This window comes from Netta rufina, assembly GCF_964035555.1.
Source record: "Netta rufina genome assembly, chromosome: 11".
NCBI classification, from domain to species: Eukaryota; Metazoa; Chordata; class Aves; order Anseriformes; family Anatidae; genus Netta; species Netta rufina.
The window spans coordinates 5,350,439-5,373,954 of NC_140134.1; the positions used below are offsets into that span (position 1 = coordinate 5,350,439).

At 39.4% G+C, this 23,516-nt stretch overlaps 3 protein-coding genes across 6 annotated transcripts in view; 2 read left to right on the forward strand and 1 right to left on the reverse strand.

Annotated features, from left to right (window-relative positions):
• Positions 1 to 7,139, forward strand: part of RNF111 (ring finger protein 111) — a 45,650-nt gene extending 38,511 nt beyond the window's left edge. Inside the window, exons 11-14 of one of the 4 annotated variants that reach the window (XM_084293610.1) lie at positions 856 to 948; positions 1,874 to 1,969; positions 3,565 to 3,692; positions 4,338 to 7,139. In XM_084293610.1, the coding sequence (XP_084149736.1) occupies positions 856 to 948; positions 1,874 to 1,969; positions 3,565 to 3,692; positions 4,338 to 4,455 (435 nt within the window). In that variant the 3' untranslated portion in view covers positions 4,456 to 7,139. The remainder of the gene's footprint in view (positions 1 to 855; positions 949 to 1,873; positions 1,970 to 3,564; positions 3,693 to 4,337) is intronic. The other 3 variants (XM_084293611.1, XM_084293612.1, XM_084293613.1) reach the window with 3 other exon arrangements.
• Positions 7,140 to 8,417: 1,278 nt separating this feature from the next.
• On the forward strand, positions 8,418 to 15,019 carry CCNB2 (cyclin B2). Its single transcript, XM_084293294.1, has 9 exons — positions 8,418 to 8,594; positions 9,535 to 9,663; positions 9,744 to 9,857; positions 10,262 to 10,432; positions 10,506 to 10,664; positions 12,142 to 12,378; positions 13,582 to 13,722; positions 14,292 to 14,402; positions 14,731 to 15,019. Exons 1-9 carry the CDS (start codon positions 8,571 to 8,573, stop codon positions 14,830 to 14,832), a joined length of 1,188 nt encoding a protein of 395 aa, XP_084149420.1. The 5' UTR covers positions 8,418 to 8,570; the 3' UTR covers positions 14,833 to 15,019.
• Positions 15,020 to 16,272: 1,253 nt separating this feature from the next.
• The window catches only part of MYO1E (myosin IE), an 86,576-nt gene continuing 79,332 nt past the window's right edge, over positions 16,273 to 23,516 (reverse strand). Inside the window, exons 26-28 of the mRNA XM_084293302.1 lie at positions 22,036 to 22,228; positions 17,833 to 18,002; positions 16,273 to 17,360 (exon numbers count right to left, since the gene is read on the reverse strand). Of these exons, the coding sequence (XP_084149428.1) occupies positions 17,284 to 17,360; positions 17,833 to 18,002; positions 22,036 to 22,228 (440 nt within the window). The 3' untranslated portion in view covers positions 16,273 to 17,283. The remainder of the gene's footprint in view (positions 17,361 to 17,832; positions 18,003 to 22,035; positions 22,229 to 23,516) is intronic.

The window sequence follows — 23,516 nt, forward strand, 5'->3', positions numbered from 1 at the left end:
TTGAATCCACTGATCATCTTGTTTTTCTCACCTTTTTATTAAAAAAACAAATTGCTACTGTTAAGTTTCTGACCAAAAGGCAGCACCATTATTTACTTGTCTTGTGGTAGCCAAAATGCAACTAAGAAGCTCTGCTATGAAGGTGATCCGTCGTATTTTAACTACCTTTCTGCTCTCCTGTATGAAAGCACTGGTGTTTGAAGTGCCTGCAGGGTAGTAAATCTCTGAACACTGGTAATTTGTTCACTGCTTGTATCTCTTAATATGCAAGGAAGTCAGTGGATGCTTGAACATACAGCGTATGTAGAGATGTTTATGACGTTAGATGATCAGATTTATTCAAGTGTTGCTTTTATCTGCCTCTAAATGTGAAGGGTGTCTAAATATGTTCAGTTTTCTTAAGTAAGGTAAGGAAATTGGTTGTTTTTCTGGGCTGAATGTTAGCCTTGTTTCTTCCGTGGTACTAAAAACTTATATTTGAGAATCTACAACGAGTTTTTCTGGTAACTTCATGCATAGTCTTAGTGTGTTTGTTTACAAATACAGGTAGATATCTAGGGTGTGGTTATACAAAGCAGGTTGAGACTTTGAGAGCTGGCAAGTGATGCCAAGAAATAGGTAATGCATATCTGGAGAGTTGATAATAGAGGATCTAGTCTCACTTCTGTTTCGTTCCCAGTTATATTCAGAGAGCTCAGAGTGGTGATAAGCTGTCGGTTATAATAGTGTATTCAAGCTGAGGAGTATAAATAAGTGATTCAATAAAAGCAAAAGGATCTTAAATTTTACAAAGTGAACAGTAAAATTCTGGCACTGTTCTGAATAGGTTTAACTTAACATCTGCTGTTTGAATAGGTACCAGACATGGCGGGCTATCCTCACATCCGTTACATTTCATCGGGATTGGATGGAACATCATTCAGAGGCCCTTTCAGGGGCAATTTTGAGGTTTGTAATAGAATAAAACTAGATCAATGCCAAAATATGTCATGAGGGAATACGGGGAGGGTGTATGGTAGAGCTAGTTTTATATGTAGATGTAAAAGAATCGTAAAGAAAATATTGTTAATTCATAGAATGTCCTCACTGGCGTGGACTGGGAATAGATGCTGAAAGTATCTTGAGTCAGTCAAGAAAAGGTGCCATGGATAACACAGGTTTAGGTGGTTATTAACTGACAGTACATTTTGGTCTTCTTCCCCTAAGTAGGATGTAGTATTCACGTGTCTCTGAATATCTGTGCCAGAATCCTCCTAGTGAGGGTGAAACTTGGCAGTTTTGACAGTGCTGTCCTGTTTATTATGTAGTGCGGGAGTTGAAGCTGTTTTTGTTTGTTTTTTAAATGTAATAATAAAATATCAGATGCAGAGAGTTAATGACCTAGTCCACTGAAAACATCTTCAGTGACATCTTATGTTTCTAGTAAACTTATTGCTGGAGAAAAAGAAATCAGTCATTGTGTTTCATCTTAAGAAATGTCTCCCCCTGCCTCCAAGCCTTAATGACTGTTAGAAAGCAAATACTTTCCTGGTACATTTTAATTGCTTTTTCCTCAGTAGAAACACAAGTATGTGTAAATACACTGATAAACATTCCTAGCTGGCAAGCAGTTTTTGATTCTCTCACTATTACATGACTGTTTCCCTGTAACTTAAAATACCAGGTAGTGTTGTGTTTAGGGGTTTTAGTTTGCTTTTTTCATAAACCCGTAACTTCTATACAATATACCCTTTTTTGCTTTTCTTGCACTTGAATAACTAGGGAATTAAAATTTGTCTGTCAATCTGCAAATGGGTTAGAATAAAAAATATATTTTTTCAAGGTAGTTGAACTATCAGTTCTTACGCTGTTTATTTCTTGATATTTCTTTTAGGAGCTGATTCACTTGGAGGAACGATTGGGCAATGTGAATCGTGGAGCAACACAGGGAACTATAGAAAGATGCACATATCCCCATAAGTACAAAAAGGTGAGGATTTTTTAAACTGTGGGCTGTTATATTTTCCCTAAAATGTAGTAACGTTTGTATTTAGCTTAAATCTGCAGAAGTGTTGATCTCAAAGAGTGCGTGTTTACCCTGTCTTGCAATTTCAGGGATTGTAAGCAAAGCATACAATACCGCTTCCTTCATGAGGGCAATACAAAAAATGTGGTTTCTAAATAGAGATCTGTTGTAATGTGATAAGCAAAGTTTTGGTATTCATATGTTTCTGACACACAAACAGGTCAAAGCTTAGCCTTATTTATTTTGTAGTGAATGCTTGCACATACAGATATCACCTTAAGATAAGGGTGATGAAGAGTATCCCTGGTCTTCACAGACTAAAAACTAGAAACAGGAAAATGTTCTTTCACAGACCAAGGGAAAAGGGAAAACAAATACCTTTCAAGTTTAATGGGCCAAAATGTTTAACTATGTAGTTTTGACAAGATTCATAGCCAAATTCATATGGACAGTTCTGCTTGGGATGCTTGGTAGGTCTGATCAGTCCCACGCTTCTCATAGTGGGTTTATGGTGCCGATGAGGTATTAATCTGCTTCTCCACCTAGATTTCCATTTCATTCTGTGTTTCTTTTCCAGATCAGTCAGAATAATGTTCTTTCGGTTGTTAGCTGATAACTTTACTGTGGTTTTGAACTGTGCATTTTGCATTGAAAACTGTATTCTATAGAATACCTTAAGCAATGAGGGGGACAGGGAAGTAAGTGTTGTAAATGTAGATGGGGAGAAGAATGGGACAGCTGAAATTTTCAAGGTGGCTTCTTCAGTATTCAGAATAGTTGAGTACTTAATAGTAGAAATATGCCTTCTCTCCTAAATGCCTCTGTTTGGGTAAGAAAGGAAATGGTAGGTTAAAATTTAGTTTCTTCCTGCATCCCAGCAGTGGCATTCAGATGCCATCTTCAGCCACATTATTTAATAACTTGTCCAGCAATTATGAATAGCCGTGTGAGCAATGAAATAGCTATTGGTAATAACTAAATAGTCAACAGGCTTCAGGGATGACTCATCAGGTACAGTAAGACTTCATTTGGAGTTGAGTTGTAATGATTTGTTCACACCACTTACCAGCTTGATACTTAAAATGTTAACGTTCACCATGCTCACACTAGGAAGACAGTCAAGTTTTGAGTCTGGTACAGAATTTCCACGACTTCTGTTCTCTCTCAATTGGTTTATTATACCATTATATAGAATCCCATCCACACTTATGTAGTGTTCTTTATTATTTGATAAAGAGTGACTTTAAGATACTGTGTGTATATTTCTTGCCTCGTTGTGAATGAAATGAAGATACTTGCATATAAGCCACAAATGAAGGGACTGGTTGCAACAATACTAAATACATATATTAACAGTCCAGTCACAAGAATTAATTAAAGTTGAACTATCTTGTGTTTTTTTTTTTTTTTTGCTACAAGTGATAATTCTTCATTTGGTTCAAGCACATTTGAATAAGTAATACTTAAGAATATGGAATGTTTTAAAAGAAATGTGTGTTGAACTTGTATTAAAAACAGATTTTACTCAGTTTGTCAATAATGTCGTCTCTACTAATAAGGTAACAACTGATTGGTTCTCACAGAGGAAACTGCACTGCAAGCAAGATGGGGAGGAAGGAACGGAAGAAGACACAGAGGAAAAGTGTACCATCTGCTTATCTATATTAGAGGAAGGTGAAGATGTCAGGTAAATAGTACCATTGAATATCATAATACTGTGCTAATATTCTGGATTTGAGACCATACTTGGATATGTTATGCTACTCTTTGCAACACTACCATGTTTAACTTTTACGACTAATCATTATCTGTCCTTATAACCATTGTATAAAACAAGCTTTAATGGAAAGCACTTATTGTTCATTCTGTGTTGTCTTTGGGTAGGATGTAGGTTCTCTTCTTATGGTCTTCCTTAAGTTGACTGTCTATCTTTTAACAAAAGATGAAGATGATAACATTATAAAAAAAAAAAGTTAGGGTATGGATGATAGTGCTTCATTCAAATCATACTGTGCTCTCTGCACAGTATCTTGCGTAAGGAATTAACCAGGTGAATTCCAGATTAATTTCAACTTATCTGGAGTAATAATGCTATTTAAGCTGTGTAACAGGTTTAAATTGTTGTAACACATTAGGAGCAACCTGGTACTTAACTTCATTTCCTGTTCTTGGAACTAGACAAAATGCAGGTCAACTGGAAAGGCCAGTGAAACTTGTGGAAAAACATACACATACAAAAAATACAGTGAGGTCCTCATAGCCATTGAAAAAACGGCAATGTTGATGTGAAAATGCTGTTAATGCTAATGAACTTTTTCTGTTTTGATGACAGGCGACTTCCATGTATGCACCTTTTCCACCAAGTATGTGTAGATCAGTGGCTGATTACTAACAAGAAGTGCCCCATTTGCAGAGTGGACATTGAGGCTCAACTGCCTAGTGAAAGTTGACACCATTTTCCAGAACTATGGTCCTCCTTCTCGCTCCCTCTCATCCTTCCTGGTACTGCAGTCAACCAAAGATGGCATGACTTACCTGCGCAGATTTGGAAGCATTGAACCTAGAGTGCTGGCTCTGCTATATGGTACAACTAATGCTAGACCTACAGTTTATGTAGAAGACAGTTGAGTTTCAGTATATTTATAAAACTTTTTTTTTTTTAGGTTTTACATCTTTCTTTTGATTCATTACTGTATTTTTGCATGGTTCCTTGTATTGCATTTGTTTGCACATATTATGGGCTTTGTGACCCCAAACTTGCAGGCAAGATTAGCTGCTTTAGTAAGTAGAACTGTGTGGTCTCTTTTTTGGTTTGTTTTACATAGTATCGAGCTTTGAAAGTATGATTTTCACTCATTACTAACCTCGGATTCCTTAATTTAATCAATCATATATTTTAGTTTAATGTATAAAGATCATCTAGAAGAGGATAATATTATGTATTGAGACATTCCTTAATTAGGAAAAAATGGCTGCTGTATATTTACAATATCAGTTTTGAGTCAAATAACATCCTTAAATAGTGGGAACAGAATACGAACTATATTCAGTTTGACTGATACATATAGCATACTCATCACCAGTTTGTCTGATCAGATTTTTGTGTTTGTTTGAAGATTTCAGCACAATGCAGATGTATTTGAATGTCAATATTAAACATTTAGACTGCTGTTCAGATTGTATTTATCATTTTCTTCCTATGTCTAGAAATTTGAATCCCTAACTTAATATTTGCTGCTGTGAAACAGCTCTCTAGTGAACACTAAATGTTGATTTCAGTTAGCTGGATTGTAGATACTTGCAAATTGAAAGAATTATTAGGGAAATGGAAAAATAGCTTAGAATCTTTGTTTGGTCTTCTGCTAACTTAAGTTGAAGTATCTGTGCACATCAAGGTTGTTTGTTTTCTAATATAAAAACCATTCAATCAGGATTTAGAGCTGCAGGGTTTTTTTGGTTTTTTTTTTGGTGTTTTTTGACACATACACATGCATTCGTAGAACTTCTAAAGGTTCCAGGCTTGTCTTGGGATTTTTATTAGTTTTAAAGTTAATAAAATTAGCAAAATTCAGCTGTCTCTTGTTTTATTTTTCATTAGTAAATTGAAAGCCTGTAAATTTCTGTAGAAACTGAGACACAAATTGTGGTTGCCTAGTTTTGCCTTGATCATAGATTCCCTCTATAAATTACCAACAGTCCATCACTGATTGAAATATTTTCTATAGTTAAGATTTGCTGCATAATATAGTGTATAGAATTAAGTTATAATGTACTAACATTTTGCCTTTGGAGGAAGTTTTAATCCACATCAGGTCTCAAGTTGCTCATAAACATTGTCTCACATATAATAGATTATAGTTTATTTAAATGTGCTCAAACAGTTGCTGAAAATTGCGAAAACATTGAGACAGTATTACTGTCACATTGGAAAAGATGTTCCTAGGGGATCATATATGAACATGTCAATAAGCTTGCATTAAGCTACCTGCTTTGTAAGTGGATTGAATAATAAATACCTTCAGTTTCTCTTGTCTTTGTCTTTCATAATCAGATTAAGTGTAAAACAGTTTACAGTAAACCTAGAAAACAATGTTATGTTTACACTAAAAAAGTGATCCATTTATAAATATTACCTTATCTAATTTAATGCCTGTTTTTTGTCTGGTTAAAGCTGCTTCCCCCTTTTTTTTTGTCCTCTAATCTGTTAGGAGTAGCATTTCCCAACGCAGTGTCTATTGCTGGCAACAGACTTAACACCTCTGGCACTGAGGCATTAAGTGGGGAGAATTTTTTTCCAGCATGTGTGTTAAATCAACGTTCTCAAGCTTAATTGCATTGCTAAAACTGAACTTAAAACCACTTTGTGTTTGTACAATGGGGAATATGGGAGAGAGGTAACATGATTTGATTGCTTCAAAACCTGGCATGGTTTTATGCTAAACCTTCTTGAATATTATGGCTATGGGAAACTGAAAGTGAGTGTGAAATTGAAGCTGCATTGTTTTGTTTTTGTTTTTGTTTTATTTAAAAAAAAAAAGTTACTGGGAAGGACTGAACAGTAAACACTTCCTATTCTTCAGTGACTGTTGAAAAGGAGGGAAGTTAGTTGACCACTGATGCTTGAAGTTTGACAATAATCACTTTTAAAAAGTTTCCAAGAAGGTACTTGAGAGACTTGGGGCAAAAAAAAACAACAACACAACAACCAGGGCCTGTGAAATAAGTGAGACCCTGGGTATGTGATGTAATCTCTTTTGGATTTCTTAGAAGACAAAGAAGCACAGGTTTGTGGGATTATTTTTAGGGATTCTCTTACGCACCTAGTCTGGGTGCCTGGTACTAGAGGTATTTTAGTGGCCCATGCGTTGACTTGTTTTATAACTGCTACTGATATTGTCTTGCTCTTAAATGTATGCATAACATTGTAATGTGATGTTGAACACTTAGGTATTTGCCAGGAATCAGTGTTCTGATCTGATATGCTATTGCAGGGGCTACTAAAGCTGCAGCCTATTTCTATTCCAGAAAGTTGTGATTTAACCATAATTTAAGGGAAAGAAAATGAATAGGCTTTTTGATTTTGAAAATTTCCACCACTTACTGTGCTTTACATGCTTAGATGCATTGCCTTAAGTTTTCTGCAGCATCTTTGACTTTGAAGATAAGATTCTCAACAGTATGCATTAAATTACTTTTCATATAAAGTTCCATTGTCAAAAGAAATCCTTTTGTATGCAATAAATAAAATGTTAGACTGGTATCATTCAAGACCTGTTTCTTATGCAAGTTTTTTTCCTTCTGCTGTCCTTACTTTGCTTTTTTAAGTCTTGATCCGTAAAAATTCTTTGGTGTATGTGTATTCTCACAGGTACTGACAAGGAAAAATAGTCTCAGTGAAGGATCAACCAACACTTAGCGGCAGTTCAGTGTGATAATAAACAGTGTCATTTATCTGAAGTTTAGGAATTCAAGAAGACTGATCTTACAAAGGCTGTCAAATTGTTAATGTGCGCATGCGAATAAACAAAGCCAGTCAGTTTGGGGAGATTGTTAGGTAATTGTAAGTAGACTTCTCTGTCTTGTTTTAGGCAACTACTCTAGTATCAAAATTCTTGAATCTCAGGAGCATGGTACAAGATATATTTAAGAAAACTGAAATTGCATCCTGAATGCATACATGTATTACTGCTCTTTGCAATTCAGGTGATTTGTGCTAGTTCCATCTTCAGTGTGTACAGGCTCCAAATTTACAGTTTTGGAGGCTTTTATTTAATCTTCAATACTGTTATGTTTTAAAATACCACAAGCAAGGTAAGATTTACATTTATTAAAAAAAAATAAACAAAACCCTCAATGGAATAGAACATCGTTGAAAGTGGGAAGGTGAAGTAGGGATTTGGTGGCAACAGCAGTTGAACACTCTTAAGGGTGTTTTGGTTTGTTTTTTTTTGGGGGGAGGGTTTTTTGTTTTTAGTTTACTTGCAGTAGGAAATGCACGAGCCACGCCCCAGTGCTTGCTTTAGTAAGCTGTAATAAAAACCTTTGCATGATTTTTTGGCTCTTTTCTTTAGAGAGAGGGGGTGGGGATAGGGAAGCCCTCCCCGGATCGCTGTCCCTGCAGCGCCCTCCCTTGCTGTCCTATTTCCACTCGTTGCTTTTGCTTTTTTTGTTTGAGCTCTGACGGGGAGGGGGGGGCTGAGGCTGAGGCGGGCCCTGCCTCCCCTCAGGGCTCCCGCCCGCCACTGCGCATGCGCCGTCCGCGCATGGTATGGCGGGGGCAGCGCGCGGCGCCTGGGCCCCACCCCTCAGCGCCGGCGGGGCGCGAGCCCCGCCCCCCGGAATTGCCGGACGCGATTGAAACCGTTTCCTCCTCGGGCGGGGCCCCGAGGGGCGGGCCAATGGAGCGCGTGCATCGTACGAAGCTGCCCAATAGGAGCGCGGGAGAGAGTTTAAAGGGGAGCGGCGGCGGCGCGAGGCAGCAGTTGGGGGTCTCCGTCTGTGGCAGCGGCGCGGCGACAGCAGCAGCAGCAGCAGCAGCAGCAGCAGCCTCCCCCATCGCCGAGCCATGGCCGTAACGCGCCGCGCAGCCGTGAGTGCCGCGGGGACGGGGGGCGGCCGGGCCCCGCTGGGCAGCTGGGCGAGGCGCTGGGAGAGCTCCCGGCACCTGCCCGAGCGCGGGGCCCGCGGGCGGTGGGTGGGCGGCCGGGCAGGGCCTCGCCCTGAGGCCGGGTAGGGCCGGGGGCGCCCAGCGCCGCGTGCACGCGGGGGGCTGGGGGGGAGCCCCTGAGGGGAGGGGGGGGCCCTGAGGCGCTGGGTGCTGCTCCCGGGGGCACGGGGCCGGGCGCCTGCTGGCGAGGGGCGGGGGGGGGATCCCGGCTGCTCAACCGCGAGGTGAGGGAAGGAAACAAAAAAAACGCAACTTTTTTCTTTCTTTTTTTTTTTTTTTTTTTTTTCTGGGATAATTCTGCAAGGGTTAAAAACTTCAGTAGCAGCTCTTGAAAAGTAGCGTTTGTTTGGTGTTGTGTTTCTTTTTTGTTCTTTTTCCTTTCCCCACGGCAAACAGCGGCCGTTTATCTCCATGTATATAAGGATTTTCGTTACGTGGCTTGGAATTTGGGGAACGGTTGGACCAGATGATCTTGGAGGTCTTTTCCAACCTTTAGAATTCTGTGGACAAAAAGCGCCTTGCTCATCTGCATGGAAATGCTGCTCTGGTTACTGGGTGGGGAAACACGGTAGATAGCTAGGGGGCGGGTAAGAGCTCTACCTTGTGACATGGAATTAAAAGGCTGTAAGGGAGAATGAGATGGGCTGTGCTTTTCATGGTACTCTCTTCAATCTGTGTGCTTGAGATTTCTTCCTGGAGCCCATGTGAATGTGTAGGAAATAAAAACTACGACCTTTGGTAGTAGATGGCATACATAGAGGTATACCAGTACAGCGGTGGCAAGTGCTATAAACGTCGTCGGGTATCTGAAAACTAAATGAAGTTAGTCTCTGACTTTTAAACTGAATTTTTACTTTTTTAGATCACCATGGGGGTGGAGAATGCTGTGACTGAACTTAATGGTAAAGCCAAAACCCAAGTGACTGCTAAAAGGGCTGCTTTGGAAGAAATAGGAAACAAAGTTACAACAAGAGGAACGCGTGCAGCTAAGGTAAAGTAACATTTGAAATCTACTGATAAGGAAAAGATGCATAGCTAGCTCTGTACTAATAATTATTGATTTCACTGTAGAAAACAGACTGCTTCAAACCATCCGCAAAGCCCAGTAAGATGACGAATACAATCGTACAGCCTAAACGTCCTGCTGCTGTGAAACAAGTGTTCAAAGAAACTACTGTTCCAAAGGTAGGAAGTTATGATGCTAACGTGCTTCTTAATCTCAGCTCTGTAAGTGAGAGTGCTAACATCAAATTTTATTTGTAGATGTATCCTGTTTCCATAATGGAAAAGCAAACCCTTTGTACTGAGGTTTTGGTTCAATACATGTGCTTAAAGGCTAATATTAAAGCAGCAGAATTAGTTGTTGAAGTACTGCAGGGTGATGCCTACAGATTTCTCTTTCAGTGGGCGATTACTAAAAGGTCTACTGATTCTGGCTGGCTGGCATGTGGGTGAAACTTTGCCACGCTAAAGTGCAGCTTCTTCTTCAACTTTTATCTTAAGAAATTGTTACATTAGTAACTTGAAAAACGTGGGGATAAAGGAACATTGCCGCTTTGTGGTTATGTAAGCACTGACCTGTTCCTTAGGTTCTGTCTCCTGTCCCTATGGATGTATCTATGCAAGAAGAGGATTTGTGCCAAGCTTTCTCTGATGTGTTGCTCAACAACGTAGAAGACATCGATGCTGAGGACTGTGGGAATCCCCAGCTCTGTAGTGACTATGTAAAGGATATCTACCTGTATCTGAGACAGCTTGAGGTATGACATACTGAATCTGTGCTGCTGCAGCGTAGTGTTTATCTTGTTGCTCATGCAGCTCTTTCTCCAACAGCTGCAGCAGTCGGTGCGCCCACATTACCTTGACGGGAAGACGATCAATGGGCGTATGCGTGCAATTTTAGTTGACTGGCTTGTCCAGGTCCACTCAAGATTCCAGCTTCTGCAGGAAACACTGTACATGTGTGTTGCGATTATGGACCGTTTCTTACAAGTAAGTCTGCAATGTTTGTCAACATGTTTGGATTACACGATTTGCTCACTGACTGGGGATTAGTCAGACTTGTTAGTGTCACCGATAAGCACCAGCCTCAGGCAACGGGGAGATGAACAGCTTGTTCTTCTATCCAGTATGCAAACATTATGGATGGAGGCCTGCAAGCTTGGTAAGAGAGCTTGCTGATGGAGTGAGTCCTCTGTTGGTGTGATGGCCCTGTTCTTGTGACATAACAGAATCTTGAGGGTTATGGTGTTGGAGAGAAAACTTTTACTCCATTATGTGTAAAATGAACATTAAAGTTAACACCCCTAGATATGATAATGAGCATAATGAGGTACATGCTAAACATATTATTACTGTAGTACTAAACTCTTCACCCAAATTGTGCTAAACATCACACCTGAGATGGAACAGTTAAAGAAAAAGTTTGTGTTAGGGGGAAAAAAAGTTATAGTGACAAAGAAAGGAAAGCTTAGGGAAGAAAAAAGAAATTGGAAAGGTAGAGGAGGCAGTTGATAGACTGGGCTCCTTCTCCTCTGCCAGGACAGGGACACCTTGGTAAGCTCTGTGCCTTCACCTTTTGGTGAGGGATAGATTTTTGCTAGCACTATTATATGTTAGTGCTATTGCAGTAAGTGTATTTATTCAACGGCATTTCTAAATCTGTTATATCTGTCATCTTATTAAATACATTCAACTTTGTGGAACTCTCTCAGTGAAAGCCCTTGGCAGGGCTGTGAAACAGGCAAACATTGACTCTGTTCACTTTAATGCGACACTAAAATTGGAGTAGTCAGCAGGATTGCCATGGGTAAACTGCTGCAAAAATCTAAGTGCGCACCATCCAAAGCAGGAATAGAAGAGAAACTAGGGACAGAAATTAGGGAACTTAAAATGCTATTGGTCTCAGCTGAAAGGCAAGGAAAAACAACTAGAGGAAGTATTTGATCTCTTACTAAATCATGCTATGCTTGGTCTCTGCTAAACAAATCTGCAAATTGATACACTGTGCAAATCCTGAGACGTGGGATGGACATTGGTATGGTAATGATACTAACAATTGGTGGGATCTTACAGTCTTACCCCAGAACCAGTACTTACATGACCATTAATCAGAACTGGAGTTGTAAATGATAGTGATAACGATGTTCATACCACAGTATGAACCATCCAATGGTCTCTAGCTGAATTAGCAACGTTGCAGAAAAAGTACAAGACAATAACTATCCTTTTAAAGGAGTTCGATTAATCCTAAAAAGTCTGCTGCTCTTCATGTTAGAGTTCTGTAACACAACATCTTAACTCCAAAGTTGTGATTCTCTGAGCTTGTAATTACTTCTGACTCAAAAGTAGAAAATTTCCTTTATGTCTTTAAGAATAAACACATACTGGCATTTAAACCGATGAATTTGAATCTGTGTGTCTAGAGTTTGATATTTTGGGTCTTACTTCTCAAATTCTTATATTGCAGACTTATTCAGTATCTCGTAAGAGACTTCAGTTGGTAGGTGTAACAGCGCTGCTTCTAGCTTCAAAATATGAAGAGATGTTCTCTCCTGATGTAGCAGACTTTGTTTACATTACTGACAATGCTTACACTGGTGCTGAAGTTAGAGAAATGGAGATGACAATACTTAAAGAGTTGAACTTTGATTTGGGGCGGCCTCTTCCACTTCATTTCTTAAGAAGAGCATCAAAAGCTGGAGAGGTGGGTACTTGTCCTTACTGAACCTAGAAGCTTGCCTTATTGCCTAGAACCTTCCTGTGTATATATCATAGAATGGTTGAGTTTGGAAGGGAGCTTTGGAAGTCATTTGGTCCAACCCCCATGCTCAAGCAGGGACATTTAGAGCTGCTTACCCAGGACTACATCCAGACAGCTTCTGAAGATCCTCAGGAAGGGAGAGTCCATAACCTCTGGGCAATGTGTTCCAGTTCCGTCACATGCACTGTAAAGAAGTGCTTCCTGCTGTTCAGACGGAACCTGTTGTGTTCCAGTTTGTGCCCATTGCCTCTCCTCTGGCATTTGGCACTGCTGACCCTGTCCCCATCCTCATTGCACCCTCCCTTCAGGTATTGATATATGCTGATATGAACACCCCTGACAGTCAAGATGGTGTCAAGATGGTAACGCTTTGGGTGTTGTTATCTTGCTTGCTTTGTGCTGTGTCAAGGAATGTTCAGTTATGAAACTGCAGGCAGAGGAATAAGACCTCACACTGTGGCAGCCAGCAGTGGTTTCATGTTTGTATTTACTGGGGCCTGTGTTCAGTCTTAATTGCAATGAGTTTACTGTTACAGTAAACTGAACGCACCTAGAGCAGAGCCCCAGCTTTCAGAGTAGCCTCTTGTCTGGTAATCAGGGTGTTCCTCATAAAAGGCAAGCAATATCAGTTCTTCGTGATTCTTGGATGCAAATGCTGTATTATCTTAAGAATCAAAAGGTAAGCTTTCTGTTTGAGCTGAGCCTTCACTATTAGGAGGCTCTTACACTTAAGTAATCTGCCCACACTTGAAGTGGGCTTCATTTACTTTAACAGACCACTAAGTAGTTCTTGAAGTTAGCTGATGCCTTAATGAAGATCTACTTAATGTATATTTTTCCCCACCTAGTAGTGTATTACAGAGGGAGCACTTGTAGCCCTTAGCTGGGTACAGCAGTGCCTGATGCTGCCATTTTTCTGTTAAAATCTCTCACTTGTCTATGTCTAAATGCCAAATGGCTGCTAGACTGCACTGGTTTGGAATTCTGAAGTAACTGCTAATTAATATGGTCCTTAGGCCTTATAAAGATCTTCTTGGCAAAACAAGATTAGTCAGCTTATTAATTAATTAAAAGAATAAATAACCCTGAAGTATCTTGATGAGGCGAAGTGAAACTTTGTGTCTTAACGAACTCTCAATCTGATAGGCTGATGCTGAGCAACATACACTAGCAAAATACCTGATGGAATTGACATTGATAGACTATGACATGGTACACCATCATCCTTCAGAGATTGCAGCAGCTGCGCTATGCTTGTCTCAAAAGATTCTGGGACAGAACAAATGGGTAAGTATTTTAATCAAACACATTGTGAGTTTTTTTTCCTCCAGTCAATGGAATTAAACTGTTAAAACCACTACTGAAGGAAATTGTGTTTACATCAGTAATAATGTGGGGGATCAAATGACATTAGGACAGGCTGATGCAAAGCTGAAGGTAGAATATGGAACATACCATTAAAACCAAAACTGACTTTTTTTCTATATGAACACCACTATACAATGGTTTCCTATGAAAGTGTTGAGTTACAGAAGACTACACTCTAAGTAGCTCAGGTAGGATAATGAAGCTATGGACTGTGAATAGTAAATTGTAAATCAGCTACTGGTTACTCTTGCAAGGGTTGTTTCTTTTGTCTTCCATGCATTACGAAAGCATGATTCTTGGTATTTATGTGTCCAGATTTCACTGCACACTAGATATGATTCTGAATTTGTCTTCTAAACTGACAGTACTACAACTTCTAGTACTCAAAGTTAGTAGTTGAAGCCTGGGGTGCTGGCTACCTGAAGTGATTGTGCCGTAAGCAGAATCCCCACTTTGTAAATCTTAAATTTCTTACTGTTACATGGTAGGGTACAAAGCAGCAGTACTACACTGGGTATGCAGAAGACAGTCTTGTGATGACTATGAAGCATATGGCCAAGAATGTGGTTAAAGTAAATGGGAACTTAACAAAATACACTGTAAGTATAAATACTTAAACTTCCTAATGTTTTAGTAATACCTTTGCTGCATATTGTGACTCCTTAGATAAATGTTCTGTGTATGTTACCTTAAAGCGTAAGCTATTTAGACAAGCCTGTGAAAAAATATTCCATCAGTACTAACAATTACAAAACATTTTAAGTATCAGTACTAACAATTACCAAACATTTAAAGTAAAACTGTGCTCTTGCTATTCTGTATGTTGGTTCACTTCTAACCTTACTTTTATTTTCAAAACAGAATAATTGAACAAAGTAAGGGTTGTGTGTGTAGATCTTCTGTAACATTATTCCTCTGCCTCTGCAGGCTATAAAGAACAAGTATGCGAGTAGCAAACTCCTGAGGATCAGCACAATCTCTCAACTGAATGGCAAGACAATCAAGGACCTAGCATCATCACTCTTATGATAACCCTAGACAGATGTATCTGATGATATGCACTTTGTCCTTAGTTGTCTATTGAGATAAAGCTACTGGTCTTTGTAAATAGCATTCTAGCCTTACCACAGACGTTTCAGACCCTCCGAAGGTGAAATTTTAAACTTGCTTTGTAATACAACTGTATACTCAGAAATAAAGCTCTTCTCTTTTAAAAAAAAACAAAACCATAAAAAAAAAAAGAACAATAACGCCTCTCTGCAACTGTGAATCTTTTAAGGGCAATATCTAGAAATACCTGCCATTTGCTGAATTAGGACATTGGACAAAGTAGGTGACTGATACAATGTGCAGTTAGATACGTGTATTTTCTGCGGTTGTTCAGTATCTTTTGGCTTTGCATTTAGCAATTCGTTCACACTTTTAAAGAGCAGGACTTTCCTTGGTATACATTATGGGGTAGTGAATACGGTGTTTATTTCAGTGCCATGTCCCAAAGAAGTCTTCAAGAACTTGTTTTTTTGTAGTTTGTTGACTTACAGCCTCCTACTTTTCCCAGATTTAACAGCTGCAGCCTTGTAAGGCTTTGTGTTCAGGCAACGGAGTGAAGATAAGACAATGTGTTGTCTGTCTTTGTACGCCTAAACAGAGAGCTGAGGCAGGAAACTCCTCTGTGATGCCAGACTACTGTGTGAACTGGCTGTAGATGTAGAACTACAGGGATCAGACCTTTGTATCAGTTTGCCTCTAAAAACCTACTCTACGTCTTAAAAACAAAAAAATTAGCTTCTCATTGCCTGTTCTTTTTCCCCTTTTTATTTTTTTTCAGTAAACCTCAATACCTGAGAGAATACAATACACTTACAATATCTGATTTCCTTTGTTATTCTTTTATTCTAATAAGCACAGGTATTTACTTGTATGCTCAGAGGAATATAAGCACATAAGTACTGCAGCTCTTCTGCCTCACTTCATTTATGCTTATTAACTTAGTACTATGTGTTTAATGGTGACCTTCAAACTGCTGGTCTGTAAATTAGGCTGAACTCCATGAGTGTGTGGGCTCTGATGTAGAAGGCAAGTCCCCAGTACTACAGAACTGTGCCTAGGCCTCAATGCCATCCATGCCTGTGGGAGGTTGAAGCTGCAGACTTTTATCTTTATGGCAAGAGATTTCTCTCCCATGGAATAAGTAAAGTCTAGCACTTAATGCAAATAGGTATTTTTGAAGGAGCCAAATCTCTTAATGGAGATGGAGTTTGTGTTCCTAAATGAAGCTTAGGAGGGACAGGATTCAACACCTTAAAACAGAAAAAGCTCAGAGGAAAAAGTGTAGTGCATAGCTCTTCATCTGGGTAGAGTGAAAACAAGCTGAGTTAGAGCACGGTAGAGGATTTTTTTTTTTTGCAACAAGTGGTTAAGAAACGTTGCTATATATATATATCTGAAAACAAACTGCACAGAGACCTGTTGAGCTAACTGCTGCTTGTTTTATTTTATGGAGGTTCACAAGGCAAAGCAATGAATGCTGATAACTGTATGGCAAGCAACAGTCACTCTCAATGGTGTGGGAGGCAATTAGACTTAAGCAGTAACACTTGCTTTTACCATTTAAAAGGAGTAGTGCATATCTGTAAGTACCTGGCATAAAAATTCTAGTAGAACTACTTTATGGTAAGAACAGTGGAATACTATGTTATACATTCATACATGTTTCTACCATATTCAATTTTTATATACAGTATAGGATTTGTTTCTATAAATGTACAGCTGTGCATAAAGACATTTCTTATAACAGGTAGAGCATTAAACAGAATTCCAACATGGGCCAGCCATATTCCAATATAAATCTTGAAGGCAACATTGTTTAGCATACAGTACTACATAGTTTTGTTTAAACTTTTTTGTAGTGCCTGTTGGGAGTCCCTAAACAGATCAGTAAATGCAAACCAATTCTATTACATCTCTGTACAGAATTATTTAAATATACCATCGCAGTAGATTTTTAGATGGTAATATCCCAAATGACCCTAACTTTTAAACACGTAGCAGCATACTTAACATGTTCCCCAGAATGATCTGCATTAGAGGAAATGTGCATTTAACATAATCTTCATCAGATAATTAAAAAGATTACTGATATTCAACTAAAGGCACTTATTAAATACACCTTAAAGTCCCTGGTCCCAGACTGCAAAGCACCTTTCTGTTTCAGAACAATGACAGGTTTGAGTATTTTCACTTGCTAGGTGTTAACCAGGTTTTAAATATAATAAATAATTAGTCAGTATGTCCATTGCCATATGTTTCTGAGACAAATATCAAAGTCTCTGCTGTGGATAAGTTTCTTGTTCCTTGTATACAACTTTACTGGTGAAAAATGCTGAGAATAGCAGATCTCAGGAGAACAGTGTCCTGAAGGTAAGGGAAAACATCTTCAAACATCATTAGCTTCATAGCATTTTCTTGCCTAACAGTCTTTTATATCTTGGTGACATAATTGTTAGGAAACAGACCTTGTTTCCCTCGTAGTCTTCCTGTCCACCAACCAGAAGGATCTGTGACAAAGAAAGTAAAGTAAGGATAGAGGTTTTGTATACCTTATTGTATACTTTCTGAGGCAAGCCCACAAAGCTGTTCTACTTCTGACAGCCTTCTCACGAAGGATAATGATAAATGATTTGGAGAACTGAATTTGCTAATCACAGCAACTTCAGGTTAGGTTGCTTTGGATGAAATCAAAGAGTTGGAGCTGGATTTACTTGGTTCTTGTGGATTAGGCTAACTTTCAGTCAGAACCTGGATAGTTACACTCTAAATTGACAGATCTACAGTAGCAAATAAAGTGAATAGCTTTCAACTGTCAACTCTGGTATTTTAAAGTGCATAGGTGTGACTGTTGTGAATGTCTCTGCTCTCTGAACTATCACAGAAATTTGCAAGCTGTATCAGGGAAGATAACTTGGGGGTAACTCCAAAAACCGTTCTTAACTATTAGTAACAAAAGCTTTTTTCTATGTTTCTACGTACCTTCTTTGATTATATCGATCACGTCGTTGGCATTAAAGCTAAGTTCATCTGTGTCCTGAGCATCGTATGCATACAGTGCCCTGCACTGTGGTACCTGAGGCTTAGGTTTTGGCTGTGGTTTAGGCCTTCCTCCAGCTGGTGGGGGCCGGTTTGTGGTCTGCCTGCGAACACTTAAGAGAGGATGGAAGGGCAATGTTAATGTGTTTCAAAGTTTATTATGACTTGAACCTAAGCTTTATCAACCCATCCCGATGAACAGATTGTAAAGAATATCATAGAAAAGGGGAAAATAGCTCTTAAATTTCACACCAATTAAATATAGGCATATAAGACTCTTCCCCATGAAAGGGTTAAGAGTTGCTGTTTACTTCCTACTGAAAATGGATGAACGAGTACTTCCAAACAGTAGTTTAAATACATAGGTGAAGATAGTGTTCAGACCAGAACGTAAATAAATGGACACATGCAGCTCATGCATATCTTTGCAACTACGTGGCTTAGTCTAGCTCCTTCTGTGCTCCCATTTCAGCAGGAATTTAATTTCCAGTAATAAAAACAATGTTCTAGCTCACGGGTTTGCTACTTTACCATTCTTGTGACTAAGCTGTAAGAGAGACTGTCCTAAGTTGTCTCAGATTCCAGGACCGTCTACGGACTTGTTCTGTTATAGTCAACTCTGAAGCAGCAGGGGAGATGCTGCACAAAGTCTGTCACAGCTATGACCACTCCAAAGATTAGGAAAAGGAAAGGGAAGAAATGTGTTTTGCCAGCTCATCAGCTAATAAAGGCTGGAAGAAAGAACAGGTATTAGATGCAATATGTCATTTTAGTTGTTCATTGCACTTCCTATTTTAAAAGCTGTGATGGAGGAGTGGGGGTGGGGGAGCTGAACTGTGATAATGCAGAAGATGTTTGTAGTTACTTATAATAAGTCCTACACTTCATTTTTGTCAGTGAGCTACATCACAGAATGAGCTGGGGTTGTCTTAAAGCGTGGCTTAGCATTTTGGGACTAAATTTTTCAAGTGGAGGGAGGATTGTTCTCCTGTTGTTAGGCTGCTGATTTGCTTGGGATACAATACAGTGTGCAGCCTAGACCAACTAGATAGATGTGGAAATATGTTAAGTCTCACAGAAGTAACAGCTTTTCTGGGCCTACAACAGAACAAGAACATCTTAAATGAAATGTCTTGATGGTGAGAGCACGGTGGGTTTTTGTTTGCCTTTTGTATTTGGACTTGTATTAGATTGTTAGTAATCACTAGAAATTAAAGATGTGTTAATACAGAAACCTTGTTAAAGATAAAACTTAACTTGGTAAAAATACTACCCTTAAAATGACATCAATAACAGCTGTGGTCTTAAAATAGTAAATTCATAACTCCTCATAATGTCTTGTGTACAGCTACACTAGAGGAAAAACTGAAAAAATATCTGGAAGCCACTGCTGAATTATGGCAATACCACTTCATTTTAGTAAATTAAGGACCTCAACACTTAGGAGGAAAAGCCTTGCAAATGCCCCTTTGTATTTCTTTTGTTCTTTTGCTTTTTGGGATATTGGTTTTTCATAGTAGCTGAATGTATCACAGAAACTTGCAGATAGTCCCCTCGAAATGTCTGGCTGTACCACTGAACAGGTTCAGCTGAAAGGAAGACCAGGAAGAACCCCTCAGGTGCCCTTTCTGAACTCTGGCATATCTGCTGCCTCCATTCCTTTGTGAGCCTGTCTCTCTTTTTGTTCTTGTTTTTAGACTATTTTTGGACTGACTGGGGGAGTGGTTATCGGTGGGAAATGATACGCTAGCTTGGTGAGATAGTTTGGACCAGTTGTGTCCCTAATTGTGCTGGCCAAGAGTGCAGGCAGTAAGAAGTGAGGTGATGAAAAGGATCAGAACTTGCATTGCTGTCTGTACTGCATCTTGAGGTACTGGTATCAGGGAAATTAAAGCCTGAACTGTGTTGGTGCCTTGTCATACTTCACTGCACAGGTTTCAGTGCAGCAACCCATGTGCACTAATCAGCGTAGTTCCCATGCAATGGCAAGGCTTTGAGGTTGCTGCCAGTCCCCAGGACTATATACAGGATTAGAAAAACTAGGAAGAGAGCTGCCAGGTAAACTATTTCTTTAATATGTCTTCTGCTGGAAGATGAGCTACACCTGATGTGTACCTTAGCCTTTCTGCTGGAGTGGTAAGACACACTTGTATTTGTCCAGGCTCTCTAAAAAAATTGAATATACTGCCCCTTGCAGCAGGAACAAAAAGCCAGGCAGAACAGAACTCTGCTGTGCAGCGCGCTGTGTGGTCATAGCAAGTCCCAGCAAAAATGCTCTCACCTCCAGAGTCAGGCCTGCTCCTGCTGACTGCGGCTGGCTTCAGCCTCCCCCGGCTGCCAGCAGGGTGCGTGCCTCAAGCACAACGGGGCACAGCCGGCCTGCGGACCAGCACCACTACTGGGCAACAAGGGGGCTGGCCTCTGCTGGAGTTGTTCCCAGAACTGCAGCTTTTTGACTTATTTTTAATAGACTTGCTGTTTTCCCTCAGGACACTACTGTATTCTTATAACGGACCATTTGACAGTGTTGCACCGTGCTTTTTCTGCTTGGAAACTAGATTATAAAATGGCTCTGGAAACGCCTACTGAAATATGGCTCAGTAATGATTAGTACTGGTAGGGAGAACAAGGCTGTATTATTACTATTATGGCAGTTACAAATTGTGCTCAGAGTTGGGTATTATTAGCATTAACACATTGAATACAAAGTATCCGAATAAATCTTTCTTCCTGTAGGTTTTACCACTGTATATTCACTCCAACAATACCCCAACACTTTCCAAAGCTGTAATGCAATGCCCACCTGAAATTATTATTTGGCTATATTCTCCTCAGGGTGCAGCACCTCCTAACATTTTTGACCAAAATACTTCTTCCCCAAGCTGCATTTTACTGTATTTCAAAATGTGGAACAAACTATTTGGTGAAGTTGTGGGGTTTACTACATAGCCAGCAACCTGTGTATTGGAATGTTAAAGCCTAAATGTGACTTAGCTGTTTGTTTGTTTGTTTGTTTTGTTGGTGTTTGTTTGTTTGTTTTTAGAATAAGAACAATAAAAATCAATCCTCACTCTCTCCAACATCCTCTTCCTTCCTTGTTTTCTTCAGAATTGAGCAGTCTCTCATTGGTGGCTTCTTATAGAAAACTGACATTCATAAAATCAGAGAGGTGGATGGCAGATCCATACTTGTTCTAGTTGCAATTACTGCTGTAGCTGTTGGTGGGTTTAATTGCTGTTGTGTTTTTTTTCCTACCTGTCTCAAGCATACACTGATATTAGTGCAAGCTAGGGCAGACAGTGAAGATGTCTGAGGTACTTTTTTATTCTTGGTGAACTATTTTAAATGGCAATTACAAAAAGTAGAAACTGTGATATATATACTAATGATCCTTATAAACTGATGACTGAAAGAGATGGGTGTGTTGGTGTATACCCAGAGCATTAGGAACTATATAGTATGATGCAACTGATGTTTTTAATCCTATGCGATAGCGTGACTAACATTACCTCATTAGGTACTTGGTAGGTGCTACATTTCACAATAATAAATTTTACTCGCAATTGTCTGGTAGAAATCATAGTGGTTTACCCTGCATATGGCTTAGTTTTTGTTGCTGTTATGTGAACTACTCTCAAGACAAAATAAGAATCTAACATTAGCAAAACACCTTTGCTTGTTGTATGTCAATTTAATGAACTTCACTATTTTAAGGCATTGAAGATGGAAGCATGCTTAAAGGTGTTAGCATATGCTGAGGGTTTTGAAATTGTCAAAATTAGTAGTGCCTACAAATGCTCAGAATATGCTTGCAACTTTTGTGATTAGCATGTGGCTGATAGTTCCCAAGAAACAGCACATCTACTTTTTATTATCCCTAAACTAGAAGGGAAAGAAGGCCTACTGTATTTTAATATCCTTAAGCAGAAGGCACCATGCAAGCTTAAGATATTTAATTGGAACTGGTTTACCTTCATTCCTAAAGGCCTATAACCTGTTAAGGAGCATGTGTTTTAAAATCCTATGGAAGGCGAGTTCTCTGAGAGCTGCTTAATGGCCTAAGCTGGTCATCCACGATAACTTAATCAGCCATGAACAGTTTATGTATTTACAGAACTATTTACAGAAATTAACGTAGAAACTTACCCGGCTGCTCCTTGGTCAGGTACTTTCAGAAAATCCAGGCTTTCTGGTTGCTGTGAAATCTTGCCCGATCCTCCTGACAGTTGCCGTGGTAAAGTTGGTCGTGTCATATTTGTATACAGATTTCTCTGATTGGCTGGGACTTGGGGATGTGGTACAAACTGTGAAGGATTTATTACTCCATTTTGCTGATGTCCTGGAAGTAAATAAAGAATGAACACATCCAGTCCAAACTATGGATATGTATGCAGGCACACATGAAAAGCAGACACAAACACATGGATACACAGATGTACATATGTGCAAATGCACAAATACATAAAATGCACATAAGTATGCCTGTGCATACAGACACATGAATGTGAACGTGCACACGTACAGACATACATGTGTGCATGTACACTGGTCTAGCTTCCTGTAAGTGTACATGTACCTTAAAAAACGATGTGACTGAATGGATGAGTGAATGAATGAAAAAAGTCTGCTCACCTTTTAAACGTGCTGTTTCAATGCCTATGGGTCAACACAGCAACTACTTAACTTCAGTAGTTACATTTATCCTGCCTGAACACTGCAGCGTAATTTTACTGCTCTGTGATTATCTACTTCAGTACCACAGTAAAGTCAGCCCAGTGTCTTGCTGAACACAGAATCAGATTCTTTTAGTTAGGACTCTGTAACATGTCTGCTCAGCAGCTGTCATGAGCGCTGGGGCTATATTATGACAAAAGGCTGAATTGCAATTATGTTTTGTCTATGCTTTTGACTTGAATGCAAAGAAAATCTACATCCAAACTTGCCTTATTGTAAGGCAAGTTTGAGCTAGGTCTACAGTCATAAGACTCCTTTAATTTATTTTTTTGGTCTCTTTTTTTCCTGTAGCTGTGAAAGTGCTGAAATTTTGAAAATACAAATGAAAGCAGCCCTCCCTTGCTTTTTTAATTCATTCTGTACAAGTATTTACTGTCTGTGTCCACAAACTGGTTAACTACAATAATATGCCACTTTGCTAGAATATATGCAGTTCTTGTTGATCATGCAGGCCTTTGTCTGAGTCATATGGCTATGAGTTGTTTTTTTCAATAGGATTGGGAGTTGGCATTTGGTAACCAAGACTGGTTGCACACTCGACTTACAGTCTTATCATTGTGCTTCTCAAAAAAACAGCAGCTGACTGCAAGAGAACCTTTTGTTTAAATAAATAATTGAAAAAAACACTCTGGGAATGTAGAAAAAAGAACTACTTGGGAAGTTGTAGGTCAATGGGATATTGTTCTTTCCTCTGAGTTCACAGGCTAAATTAATCATATCGCTCAAGGGCAGATGTGAAACACCCTAATTACATCAATCCCATACAGAAAAAAAAGCCATGCAACTTGCTGGCAGAGCTCATAGGGCTCAGCATTCAGTACACATGAAAGTTATCTAACGGGGTAGGACAATGAGACATAAATTGCATTCTGTTTTTTATGGGCCTGAAAGCA

Bases quoted from the DNA above. Each gene is read 5' to 3' on its own strand.
- CCNB2 (XM_084293294.1), top strand. From the start codon at position 8,571: ATGGCCGTAACGCGCCGCGCAGCC. The intron at 8,595-9,534 runs GTGAGTGCCGCG...TTACTTTTTTAG, and splicing joins CCGTAACGCGCCGCGCAGCC to ATCACCATGGGGGTGGAGAA. The intron at 13,723-14,291 runs GTAAGTATTTTA...GTTACATGGTAG, and splicing joins TTCTGGGACAGAACAAATGG to GGTACAAAGCAGCAGTACTA.